The sequence below is a fragment of the Gymnoscopelus braueri genome (assembly GCF_963280865.1).
Source record: "Gymnoscopelus braueri genome assembly, chromosome: 13".
NCBI lineage: Eukaryota > Metazoa > Chordata > Actinopteri > Myctophiformes > Myctophidae > Gymnoscopelus > Gymnoscopelus braueri.
In genome coordinates, this window is record NC_137615.1 from 28,709,459 (window position 1) to 28,723,256 (window position 13,798).

Below are 13,798 nucleotides of genomic sequence, written 5' to 3' on the forward strand. Positions count from 1 at the left end.
GAAAATACGTAAGCATATTGACGTGTTTTGGGTGATGTCTTGAATGATGGTCACAAATGATGCAGATGACATTGTGCTGTACTGCACTGTGTACAGATACCTGGTTGAGGTAATAGTAAGTCTCAGCTTCCTGCAGATAGAAAGCCTGTCTCTGCTGAGGGGGCAGACCTGCCAGCATTTCATAGAAGATATGGTAGTTCCTCTCATCTTTGGCCTGGAGAGGGAAACACACACACACACACACACACACACACACACAAATACACATTTGCGTGAATCCACAATGCATGAACACACACAAGCACGCAAGCACACATTTACAGTGCTTGCACTGTAAAATGTACTGTAGGAGTATTTGTGTGTACTGTACATTGTGTGCGCGCGTGCGTGTGTAAATGCTTGCGTGTGTGCATGTGTGCTTGTATGCATATAATGTGTTACCTGGAAGACGATACGGGACTTTTCCAGAAGATATTGAGAGGTTATGGCACCACTGATCACGCCCCTGTAGTAGGAAGTAATATTAAAGTGATGCTGAATTTTGGAAGATGATGCAATAGGAATGCATGGAATCTCTACTTCTGGTTCCTTGATCACAGAGCGCAAAAGCAACAGATAAAGCTGACCAACAATATGCCACGGATAATTCAGGGCAATTAAATCCTTCCGCTCCGTGTCGGGATTGAATCACCCTGTCTGGGTTTATTTCTCAACAATGACGGCTCGCCGTCAATTATCCCGCTTATTACACGGGTACTTAATAAATAAATGAATAAATTGACCCAAAAGTAACAACGAAACAAAGTTTACGGTAATGCAAGTATTCCATGAATTTATGCCAGGTGCGGCCGTCCGTCCAGCGCAACACGGTCGCCTCGGAAAGCAACAGGAAGTGTTGATCAAATAGAATACATTTTTGTTTACTGCATTGTCTATTTCTCGCTTCAAATGTTTTCAAAAACATTCTTGAGAGCAATGTTTAGCTGTAAATGACATTGTGCGTTTGTTTACATGGCTCCCATGTTGAATACAGCACAAAATCAAGCAGTGCAGCCAGGTGCTCTGAGCCTTTGATTAGACAGAGGTCTGTTATTGAGCTCAGCGGTCATTATCCAGAAATAACACACCACTGAATTCAGTGATTAACCAATCAGAATCAAGCATTCAACCAAGCCGTGTTATAATTGGACTTATTACACGGCTTGGTTGAATGCTTGATTCTGATTGGTCAATCACTGAATTCAGCGGTGTGTTATTTCTGGATAATGACCTTTGAACTCAATAACAGACCTCTGTCTAATCAAAGGCTCAGAGCACCTGCTGCGCTGCTTGATTTTTGTACCGGATCCAACACAGCAGCCATGTAAACAAACACACAATGTCATTTACAGCTAAACATTGCTCTCAAGAATGTTTTTGAAAACATTTGAAGCGAGAAATAGACAATGCAATGACCGAAAATCGATTCTATATGTGATCAACACTTCCTGGACGGACGGCCGCAACTGGCATAAATTAATGGAATACTTTCATTACCGTAAGCAAGCAAACAATACTTTCTCTGCTCCGCTTCGGGATTTAATCATCCAGGGTCAGGCTTTATTTCTCAACAATGACCGGCTCGCCGTCAATTATCCCTTACTAATATATCATGACATGGCCAGGTAACTATGGCTTGAAAGAAACGTAAGTATCTAAGTAAGACAGAAACAGAGAATGAAGCCACATTTTTCATACTCACTGCTCCAGAAACACTTCTATGTATTTCCCAAAGCGGCTGGAGTTATCATTACGAACGGTTTTGGCATTTCCAAAAGATTCCAGAAGAGGACCTGCCTCAAGAATCTAAGGAGCATTCAAAATTACAACATTAATCCACAATGAGTGATCCACTGTTACTGTATGCTTAATTCATATTCTGTGGTGAGATGGTGTTGCATGCTGAAAATAGCGGAGCAACAAGCTCACAATGCATCACGATGCAATGGGTTGGCACACGACACCATCGTACAAACAAAGTGTAAATCAGGCATTATGCTACAAGCAGGATAGCAAAAGGAAATCTCACAACAAGTTCACATGCAAACACCAAACCACAATGTTATCACACTGTCTATAATTCCAACAAACATTATGTTTATAACCATTTCTTGAACGAGTGAGATGAGGAAAAAAGTCCACAAACGCCCACAATAAAAGCCACATACAACAAACAAATCACAGCAATGCAGGCAGGACACAGGAATGTGACAACAACCAGATGAGTTTTCAAGTGTAATGCAAAGGTCATGCATGGAGAGACGTCAGTACCTCAATCTGCACCACAGACAGAGAGCCGCCAGAGATACAGAGATTATTGTTATTTATCAAAACATCAACAAACACAAAAAGACAACAGCTAGATTTGTTTCACGTTTGAACCCATGGTTCCATGTGTGTGTCTGTATCTTTCCGATGCAGTAATATAACTCTGCACAAACCTGCATTTGCATGTGTGCGTGTGTATGTGTGTATACCTGTTGTGTGGTGTTGTGTTGTTGGTGTATTGCTGCCAGGTAGCGCAGGACCAGTTTGGTGGCCTGTGTTTTCCCAGAGCCACTCTCCCCACTGCAAAAAAGGGATACTTTTATTAACCCTGTGGGAGAAAAGGGTGGATCTACGCACTAAGCTACATCCACCCTTTACACACATAAACACACACAATCACACAAGAAAAAACACTGTCCATGTATAGTTGATTCACGCTTGTGTGCTTCATTGTGCATGTTTGTGGGAGGGGCCTACCCCTATATTAAATTAGGCTTATGAAGCTTTCACGTTTCAATGTCAACGGGGGCAATTTGTCCTAAGACGTGACATGTTACGTCATCATGTACCCTTCTGCGTTTCAAATTCTCATCCCTCCTTTGCATGTGTGTCCAAACCATCTCAACCTAGCTTCTCTTGCTTTATCTCCTCAATTATGCCACCTCCAGCTCTGCCTCCAGTCTTTTCATCAGTGCCACCGTTTCCAAGCCGTACAGCATGGCTGGTCTCACTACCGTCTTATACGGTACATCTTCCCTCTCACTCCTGCTGGTAGCCTTCAACCCGTCAACAATCACTCCTGGCTCTTTTCTCCATCCGTTCCACCCTGCCTGCACTCTCTTCTTCACCTCTCCTCCACGCTCCTCATTACTTTGGATAGTTGACCGCAGGTATTTAAACTCCTTAACCGATCCTGTTACGCTTTTTCGGGCAACTCCGATTTTGTATTGTTTTAAAGGAGGAGTTCACCCAAAAAAATACTTATTTTCTATCAATTGCACACCCTATGAAGCCTTGAATCCATGGATTCTTTTTAGTTTTTGTCGCATTCCTAAGCTAATAATTTGATTCCCGTCTCCTACCGGCTAATGTATCCGGTAGGAGACACAAAGTAGATTATTTGTGTCTCCTACCGGAAATACACACAGTCATCAAATTATTGTCTTAGGAATGCCACAAAAACAAAAATAAATCCATGAAATCAAGGCTTCATGGGGTTTGTAATTGATAGAAAATAAGTATTTTTTTGGGTGAACCGCTCCTTTAATATGTATACAAATGAATAATTGAAATTGATGAGTAACAGCTTATAAACCTGATGCTTCTTAATAACATTAACCCTGGCATCGCTATTCTAGGCATGTCATTATAGGTGAAGATTTTCAAGAATATTCCATTTATTTCTAAAAACAAATAGCAGATATACTGTATGATCATCTGAAGTACTAGCTGGGTGGTTTGCTAGGTTTTTCATTCTAGCAGTGCTCTCAGTTGTCACTGTGTGGTTCCATTGCATTGAGTAACAGAATACCTTTCACTTACCTCACCTTGCCGTTGCGCTTTTAAGGCTATTACCAAGAACTAAATCCCACGTGATAAGTTATTAAAAGCCCTGGTAAAGCCAAGGTGTGGGCTTTAAGCACCATTATCAAGATTCTGTTAATCAGCTAACGTGAGCCATTACAGTATGTGATCCCTCTCACTGGCCCACGGCCGCTGCTTGTGAAGTCATTGGTTTAATTGACTAAAGTGACCATCTGAGACTTGACTAATGGAGGCATGGGCTCTGGGTGTTAAACCAACTGAAACTGCTCTCTCTTTCTACCACACACATGCGCGTGCACACTGCCAACTCTAAATACCACCATTACCTAAGCTGGTTAAGAGGGGGGCAGGCGTCTCTCTCTCTGTGTGTGTGTGTGTGTGTGTGTGTGTGTGTGTGTGTGTGTGTGTGTGTGTGTGTGTGTGTGAGAGAGTGTGTGTGTGTGTGTGTGTGTGTGTGTGTGTGTGTGTGTGTGTGTGTGTGTGTGTGTGTGTGTGTGTGTGTGTGTGTGTGTGTGTGTGTTTGTTAGGATATTGGCACCCTAACCGCATTCCAGCATAGGGTTTCAGCCCATCGTCTGGTTAGCCAAAAACGGGCCATTAATTGATACCGTACACCGGCCCTCAGTTAACCGTAAGACACACAAAGGTGCATACACACCCAAACACACATTCAACCACACTGACTCACACACAGGTCAGTGTACACATACAGCATTCAGCCGCATTCATACAATCACACATCATACATACCGGTAATCTCTCAAAGACTTTGAACCACTGCTACACACAATCGCACACATAATCGCACACAGATATCTCAGACACTCACTGTGACACACACACACACACACACGCACACGCACGCACACGCACGCACACACACACGCACACACACACACACACACACACACACACACACACACACACACGCTCGCATTAATGTGACATGCTGATCTCCTCCTGGCCCAGACATGGCTGGGCTTTCCTTACAGGTGTCTCCTTCAGAACACAGGTTCAGTGATCCAGGTGTGTGTGTGTGTGTGTGTGTGTGTGTGTGTGTGTGTGTGTGTGTGTGTGTGTGTGCGTGCGTGCGTGCGTGCGTGCGTGCGTGCGTGCGTGCGTGCGTGCGTGCGTGCGTGCGTGCGTGCGTGCGTGCGTGCGTGCGTGCGTGCAGACTGTGCACGTGATGCACAGATGCATGACAACGTGAATGTGTGACCATGCGCGTGCGTGTGTGCGTGTGTGTGCGTGTGCTGTAGGTGTGTGTGTACTCCTCAAGGAGATCGATTTTGACGTGGAGTGAGGAGAGTGTGACAGATGGTTCTGGGTTAAGTTGTCGTCCACAGACAGACACTCATGAATTTACAAACACTATTCCACCAGGAGACGGAAAGCTCACTGACACGGCATGTGCAACATGCTTAATACTGTTACTGAGCGCAAGTAAAACCTCTGAACGGACAGACAGACAGACAGACAGACAGACAGACAGACAGACAGACAGACAGACAGACAGACACGTACAGATAAATAAGAAGTAAATATTTTACCTTATTATTATAACTTGGTTGTGTTTGGCATCCATCATTTTGGAATAGGAGGCGTTTGCTATGGCAAACAGATGTCTGAGAGAGAGGAAAGATCTGTGTTAGCAGAGGGCAGAGAACTAAAGGGACTCTTTGCCAATTTTTAACCAACTGGGAAGCCCATTGTCCTGATGTGAGGAGATCATATAATGTACGGTAGCAATAAATATGCCACATTCCCACTTCGCAACGTTCGGCACGGCAACTCGCTCGCTTTGGCTCGCTCGGTGGTGCCTCTCGTGGCTCAAGTTCGCTTAAGACTGCACGCCTCCGTTGCGGTCCAAAACTATACTTTATCGGCAAATAAAATAGTCTGTGGTTGTTGGAAAAAGAGTGATGGCTACGGGATTCGATCACTGGAGTTGGGGTCGATAGTCCGATGCTCAGTGAGGCACGCCACCAGACCAGTTGAAAAAACAGGGTTTTGGGCTGTTTTAGAATGTAACAACGCCCCCACCGTCCCCTCCGGGAGCGGAGTCCCTAGTTTTCTAGTTTTTGCATTCAGCCAATCACGCGGGGCGGGGCTTGGTGGGATCTAGTTACCATTAACACATTGCGTGCCAATCACGTAGTTCTACGCGAACCTAAATAATTGCGCAGCGTGCCAGTCGCGTAGTTCTACGCGAAGTGGTCTTTCTTTTTCTTTTTTTTTGCAGTGACACATTTCATTGTAGGCCTCCCTCGCAATGACACATTTCATTGTAGCACACCGGAAACAGAAATGAATGTCAATCGAAGATTTTCGTTCCCATCCGCTCTAAAGCTTCCGCTAATCCGCCATTATCTCCGGCGTTGTTTTTCTCCGCGCTGAACGCTGTTTAATAGAAACTGCGACTACTGCAAAATGGACGATCGCCGATTGAACATTTCTTCTCTGGGCCACTCACACAGCTACCCTGTGTGTCTACAAACAGTTGAACGCGCGATCTTAAGGTATTTAGCGAGGTCTGTGGCGACGTGAAAAAAACAAAAAAACAACAATAAATCGCTGGCACTGGTGAGTACATTATGAAATTAAACTCTGGCATGGAATGAGTTAAATAATACGCTTTGCTGCCCTGTCCATGGTTTTAATGATAAGGAGTGTGAGAGGGTTTCTTACGGGGGGTTCTCTCCCAGAGCGTGACCCTTGTACAGCTGAACCATGTCATCCCCGTAGATTTCGTACATCTTATAAGGGTTCACCGACATCAGAATACTACCTATGTAGGTCTGAGAGAGAAAGAAAGAAAGAAAGAAAGAAAGAAAGAAAGAAAGAAAGAAAGAAAGAAAGGAGCTAAATAAATTGAGAAAGTCCACTCAGTTCAATTAATGAAATAGTATCTCTGAGCTGTGTCATTAAGGAAAGTGAGTGTTCTTCACAGACTTACATAGATCAGCTCCCTCTCAAACCTTCTCTGGAGGTTCTGCAGCACGGCCTCTTCATGCAGCTCTCTGAACACACACACAAAGCATTTATTTTTTAAGGCATTCTAAGCTTGGTGTTTCATTGGATACTGCAGTGAAGACAGAAAGAAAGACAGAGATGGTAACCAGCTTGTGTGTGTGTGTGTGTGTGTGTGTGTGTGTGTGTGTGTGTGTGTGTGTGTGTGTGTGTGTGTGTGTGTGTGTGTGTGTGTGTGTGTGTGTGTGTGTGTGTGTGTGTGTGTGTGTGTGTGTGTGTGTGTGTGTGTGTGGACATCTGGGAATTGGAAAAGAAAAAGGCATACAGTACATGTGAGATATAAAAAGTTACAAAAAGAAATCAACAGCATTTTTCAGAGTTTTTATTTCCATTTTCATTTTTCATTTTTCATTTTTCATTTTTCATTTTTCATTTTTCATTTTTCAGATTGATTGATTGATTGATTGATGTGAGTGTGTGTAGCATGCTGTCTCTGCTACTCACTGAAGCTGTGTCATGTCTTCCACTCCATCTTCCTCTCTTTGATCCCGATAAGCCATAGATGGCAGGCTTCTGATTGAATACATCTATAACACACACACACACACACACACACACACACACACACACACACACACACACACACACACACACACACACACACACACACACACAGCTGAGAAAAATAATGTGTGGTGATTCTCAATCTTTTTCATTTCAAGGACCCCCAGTTTGATATGCATCAGGCAATGGACCCCCATCTGTTATGATCTTTATCTCTGGGACCTTAATCTACACTGTAAAATGCTCAGTTTTAATCCTCAGTGTTGATTTAGGGACCAGTAAGGGTTGGTTGATTCCATTTGAACAAGGTCCATTTGGTTCCTAACTAGCCATTTAGTATAGACAAATCCACAGAGCGGCAATCATAACTGCGGTGCCAAGCGGGTGCCGCTCCGCACCGCGACACCGCGCTCTGTGGATTCGTCTATAGGACCCCCTGGAACCCCCTCAAGGACCCCTGGGGTTCCCCGGACCCCACATTGAGAACCAGTGCTGTAATGTATGCAACATTTACAGTACACCCGACCATGCTGGATTATGCAACTGACACACACACACACACACACACACACACACACACACACACACACACACACACACACACACACACACACACACACACACACACACACACACACACACACACACACACACACACACACACACACACACACACACACACACACATATGGATATCCCTCTCTGCTTTGACCCTTACACGATTACATGCACCAGCAAGATTCCCTTATTTAGGTATAGCTGTGTCTTCCCATACTTTTTTTCCCCATATACTGTACCAATTACCAAAATATGTATCTCGCACTTTTCACATTTTCTTTGTGTGAACTGGAATGGACACACTATCATGCTGTCGTTGTGTCTTGTGGGGTTTCATGTTTGTTTAAATCTCATCAGTTTTTTTATGTTCCTTGGGGAGGCTAAAGAAACATTATTTCTAAATGTGTGAACACTTTGTTATTCTGTTCTGGTGAGTTTGGATATACATAATAGTGTTGTCCTTCACATAACCACACAAAGTTTACCATCTTTACCTTGTCATACCAGTTCCCCTGTGGTTCCCCATCTCTGTTGTGAATCCACTGCCCAGGTCCTTCACCCTCGGGCCCCTGCATCAGAACCGCCTCCTCATACATAGCCCACATCTCCGGCGTCCACTGATCCATGTCTTCCGGCAGTCCAAATTCATCAGTACCATGGGCCCAGTGCTCGCCTGGTTCAGAGCCCTGAACCTGGGGCATCACTATCGCGTATGATGGCAGGCGGTATGAGGCTCCTCTGATGTTGGGATTAAACATAGCATTAGAGAGGTCTCTGGGGTCCTTGGGCCCAGGTCGTGTGAAGAGGCTACCGTCAGGGCGGTAATTGGCCCCTCGGAGGTTGGGGTTTCTGGACATGGCATTGGAGAGGTCGAAGCCACGTCCAGCAGGCTGTGGCCGAGTCACCAGAGTTCCATCTGGCAGACGGTACGTAGCTGAACGGAGGTTAGGGTTCCTGGACAAGGCGCCCGAGAGGTCGAGACCTTGGGGTTCCTCAGGGCCGACTCTGAAACTACCATCAGGGAGACGGTAATTGGCCCCGCGGAGGTTGGGGTTCTTGGACAAGGCGCCGGAGAGGTTGAGGCGGGGTTCCTCAGGGCCGACTCTGAAACCTCCATCAGGGAGACGGTAATTGGCCCCGCGGAGGTTGGGGTTCTTGGACAAGGCGCCGGAGAGGTTGAGGCGGGGTTCCTCAGGGCCGACTCTGAAACCTCCATCAGGGAGACGGTAATTGGCCCCGCGGAGGTTGGGGTTCTTGGACAAGGCGCCGGAGAGGTTGAGGCGGGGTTCCTCAGGGCCGACTCTGAAACCTCCATCAGGGAGACGGTAATTGGCCCCGCGGAGGTTGGGGTTCTTGGACAAGGCGCCGGAGAGGTTGAGGCGGGGTTCCTCAGGGCCGACTCTGAAACCTCCATCAGGGAGACGGTAATTGGCCCCGCGGAGGTTGGGGTTCTTGGACAAGGCGCCGGAGAGGTTGAGGCGGGGTTCCTCAGGGCCGACTCGGAAACCACCAATATTGGCCCCGCGGAGGTTCATGTTCCTGGACAAGGCGTTGCCGAGCTTAGGAGCTGCGGCCTCTTGCCTGGACATTAGGGCGCCATCAGGCAAACGATATCTTTGTTTCATGCCAGGGTTCAGTAGAGCGCCGGATAACATAGTCGAGCCAGTCGAGAGCCCTCCAGCACCACCAGCTACAGCCTGAGGCTCAGCCTCAGGCATCATCAAGGTGCCGTCTGGAAGCCGTAACCTCTTATTCTTTAAGTGGCCGCTCATCAGTGCACCAGAGAGGTTCGGACCAGGAGGAGGGCCCACCTTAAAGGGGGTGGCAAAGGAGGCGTTGCGGAGCTGGGAGTTGATTAAGGAACCAGAGAGGTGTGGAGAAGTTGGAGGAGGAGGGCCCACATGAAAAGGGGTGGAGAAGCGGGCATTACGGAGCTGGGAGTTCATTAAGGAACCAGAGAGGTGTGGAGAAGTTGGAGGAGGAGGGCCCAGGTGAAAAGGGGTGGAGAAGCGGGCATTACGGAGCTGGGAGTTCATTAAGGAACCAGAGAGGTGTGGAGAAGTTGGAGGAGGAGGGCCCAGATGAAAAGGGGTGGAGAAGCGGGCATTACGGAGCTGGGAGTTCATTAAGGAACCAGAGAGGTGTGGAGAAGTTGGAGGAGGAGGGCCCAGTTGAAAAGGGGTGGAGAAGCGAGCATTACGGAGCTGGGAGTTCATTAAGGAACCAGAGAGGTGTGGAGAAGTTGGAGGAGGAGGGCCCAGCTGAAAAGGGGTGGAGAAGCGGGCATTACGGAGCTGGGGGTTGATCATGGAAGAGGAGAGGTATGGAGAAGATGGCATGATAGGTTCAGGAGCAGAGGGGCCCATCTGAAAAGGAGAGGAGAAGCGGGCATTGCGGAGCTGGGGGTTGATCATGGAAGAGGAGAGGTATGGAGAAGACGGCATAGCAGGTTCAGGAGTGGAGGGACCCATCTGAAAAGGAGAGGAGAAGCGGGCATTGCGGAGCTGGGGGTTGATCATGGAAGAGGAGAGGTATGGAGAAGACGGCATAACAGGTTCAGGAGTGGAGCGACCCATCTGAAAAGGGGAGGAGAAGCGGGCATCACGGAGCTGGGAGGAGAGCATGGAAGGATTGAGTTGTGGAGAAGATGGCATAGTAGGTTCAACAGGGGAGGGGCCCATCTGAAAAGGGGAGGAGAAGCGGGCATCACGGAGCTGTGGGTTGATCATGGAAGAGGAGAGGTATGGAGAAGACGGCATAATAGGTTCAGGAGTGGAGGGACCCATCTGAAAAGGGGAGGAGAAGCGGGCATCACGGAGCTGGGAAGAGAGCATGGAAGGATTGAGTTGTGGAGAGGACGGCATGGCGGGAGCAGCAGGGGAGGGGGCCTGCTGAAAGGGCGAGGCGAAGGAGGCGTTACGGAGCTGGGAGGAGAGCATGGAAGGAGAGAATTGGGGAGAAGATGGCATGGTAGGAGCAGCAGGGGAGGGGGCCTGCTGAAAGGGTGAGGCAAAGGAGGCATTACGGAGTTGGGAGTTGATCATGGAAGAAGAGAGGTGTGGGGAAGATGGCATGGTGGCATCAGGTGCGAGGACAGGTGTGTACAGGTTGGCATTGCGCTGCAGGGGAGAGGCATAGGAAGCACTTTGTGGGCTGGGGTTCTGCATCGGACTGTAACCCATACCCATTTGCTGCTGGTTCATCTGATCACTAGGTGACATCATTGCCTGTCCACCAGGCACAGGAGTGTAACCCAGACCCATTTGCTGCTGGTTCATCAGTTCACCAGGTGACATCATTGCCTGTCCACCAGGCACAGGAGTGTAACCCATACCCATTTGCTGCTGGTTCATCTGATCACTAGGTGACATCATTGCCTGTCCACCAGGCACAGGAGTGTAACCCAGACCCATTTGCTGCTGGTTCATCAGTTCACTAGGTGACATCATTGCCTGTCCACCAGGCATAGGGGAGACGCTCCTCGGCATAGGTGAGCTGTAGCTAGTATTCAACATGTAAGGGCTCTGCTGGTGGGTAAGAGGAGGGAAGCTTTGGGCCGGGTAGTTTTCAGGCTGTGGGAAGGGAGAGGAGGACCCCTGCATTGGAGATGGGGAAGGATGCATGGGGTAATGAGGAGGAAAAGAAGCACATGCATCCTCCTGAAACATCTGTAACGTACCATTTGTCAGCATTTGTGACTGACCTGGCTCCATCATTGCGTCATATTGGGTGAAATCCTGAGTATGTGGGAAGGTACCAGGTGGGAAGGTACCAGGTGGGAAGGTACCAGGGGGCATAGTGGGGTGAAACATTTGGGATTGAACAGGTGCTGGCCCCAGACTGTGTTGACTCATGGCCCTGGGAAGCATAGGGGAGGCCATAGGGGAGGCTGGACGAGTAAGAGGGTGCATGGGTGAAGCTACACGACCCAACATAGGTGATGTATGATACATTGGTTGTGGAGACCCCACTCTGCTCTGAAGCATTCGAGCTGATGGTTGGGGAGACATGGGATGTATTGGGACAGTTGCCCTGAATGGAGAGGGCTGGGTCCCCATACGCATCAGCGGCTGCCCCCTTCCTACAGGCCTGTGGAACACTCCTTGGGGGGTCCCAAAACGATTGGGCTCTCTGAAACCTGGCCGAGACCCTGTCCTGGCTAACATAGGAGTTCCAGCCGCAGACCGCATCTGGCCTGGTGGGGGCCCGTGGACACTGCGGATAGAGGACCTAAAGGGGGCAACGTTTTGGGTGACTGGTGGGGGACCACGTCTGCTGCGTCTAAGTGGGGACGGCTTGACTGCCCCCATGGGGACATGGCTCCTACCACCTCTGAGCCTACTACGCGTGGAGGTGCGTTTGGGGAGTGGGCGGCTAGAGATAGGAGCAGGAGAGGTTGAACGGTGGGGGGACATTGGACGGAAAGCATGTGGGGGTGACTGGGCTCTGTCAGCCATTGATGGGGTGCGTCTGGGAAAATTTTGCAAGGAAGTGGAGGATGCACGTGTCATGATGGATGCTTGTCTTCTACCTCCAAAATTACGTCTGGAAGATGGGGGGGGCAATGGATCCGGAGGGGTCTGGGGCCTCCTGATTGGGGAGGGAGGGGGACTCGCTCTCCGTCTCCGTGACGCGCGAGGCGAGGCTGGGGGGCTGGGTAATGGGGAGCGTGGGCGAGCATTGGATGGGGCCGTCTGTAATCCAAGGCCTCTCCTTCCCCTGGAGAGAGAAGGTTGACGTCTTATTGACATCCCTCTTCTGGGAAGCTGGGGGGAAGGTGGAGGGCTCCTCCTTCCCAGTCGTGAGGGAGGCCTCGGTCTTGCCATTGAACCCTGTGAGGTGAGCCCTCTCCTGGATAAGCGAGGGCTGAAGTAGGGGTTTGGGGGGATGTCAGCCTGAAAGTCCATCCTATGTGGAGGAAGGTGAGGGGCCATTCCCCTAGGTGGGGACCCTGGCCGCATAGACAGCTTCGGGGAAGCGTGGGGGCTCATTCGCCTCATTGGCATCGGTGAGGCCATCGGTGAATGCATGGGGGAGTGCCTCGGAGAATGCAACAGTGGATGCATCGGGGAGTGCATCGGTGGGGCCATCTGTGAGTGCATTGGTGGGGGCATCTGTGAGTGCATCGGTGGGGGCATCTGTGAGTGCATCGGTGGGGGCATCTGTGAGTGCATCGGTGGGGGCATCTGTGAGTGCATCGGTGAGGCCATTGGTGTCATTTGCCCCATCATGAACTGAGGGTCTTGAGGGAGGTAGGGGTTGTACATGGGGTAGGCAGGCTGAGCGAGTTGGGGGGTGAGGGAGATTTGACTGGGAGAGGCAGCCAGGGGAGGGTGAGTGGGGTAAGGTGAGTGAGGTTGCTGCATCATCATGGCCATGGGAGAAGGAGAGTGCCTTGGGAGAAGAGGGCTCTGCGGCTGACTCATGGCTGGGGAGAACTGCTGGGCAGAGGGATAGAAGGATATGGGTTCATAATGGATGTCAGACATCATATCCAGGTCGTTGAGGGCCATATGGGGGGAGGCAGGGGGAAAGAGAGGGGAGGGGGGACGAGAATAAGGAGAATAATGAGACTGAGGAGGAGGAAGATAATCCACATCCAGCCTCTCTTTGCCAAACATTCGTACTTGGGGTCTAGGGACTCTGAAAGGCTCAGAAGAATAAGGGTCTGGCACAGGGTGATACAGCTGCTCCTGTCCATATTGCAGCCCTGAGTCAGGATCAAAACCAGCTTCCATAGGTAAAGGTTGCTGGTAGGGGTTATGCATAGCGGTAGGATCTGTATGTCCAAGCATAGGGTCATTGTACATAGGGCCATCCTCATAACCAACAACATACCTGCTGTACGGGTCCG

At 49.2% G+C, this 13,798-nt stretch overlaps 1 protein-coding gene across 1 annotated transcript in view; it reads right to left on the minus strand.

The window, feature by feature from the left end:
• Positions 1-8,660, minus strand: part of myo15aa (myosin XVAa) — a 61,248-nt gene extending 52,588 nt beyond the window's left edge. Inside the window, exons 1-9 of the mRNA XM_080448243.1 lie at positions 8,439-8,660; positions 7,327-7,409; positions 6,809-6,872; positions 6,541-6,650; positions 5,403-5,477; positions 2,517-2,607; positions 1,742-1,845; positions 442-505; positions 101-214 (exon numbers count right to left, since the gene is read on the minus strand). Coding sequence (XP_080304369.1) covers positions 101-214; positions 442-505; positions 1,742-1,845; positions 2,517-2,607; positions 5,403-5,477; positions 6,541-6,650; positions 6,809-6,872; positions 7,327-7,409; positions 8,439-8,645 — 912 coding nt within the window. The 5' untranslated portion in view covers positions 8,646-8,660. The remainder of the gene's footprint in view (positions 1-100; positions 215-441; positions 506-1,741; positions 1,846-2,516; positions 2,608-5,402; positions 5,478-6,540; positions 6,651-6,808; positions 6,873-7,326; positions 7,410-8,438) is intronic.
• Between the last annotated feature and the right edge of the window lie 5,138 nt (positions 8,661-13,798).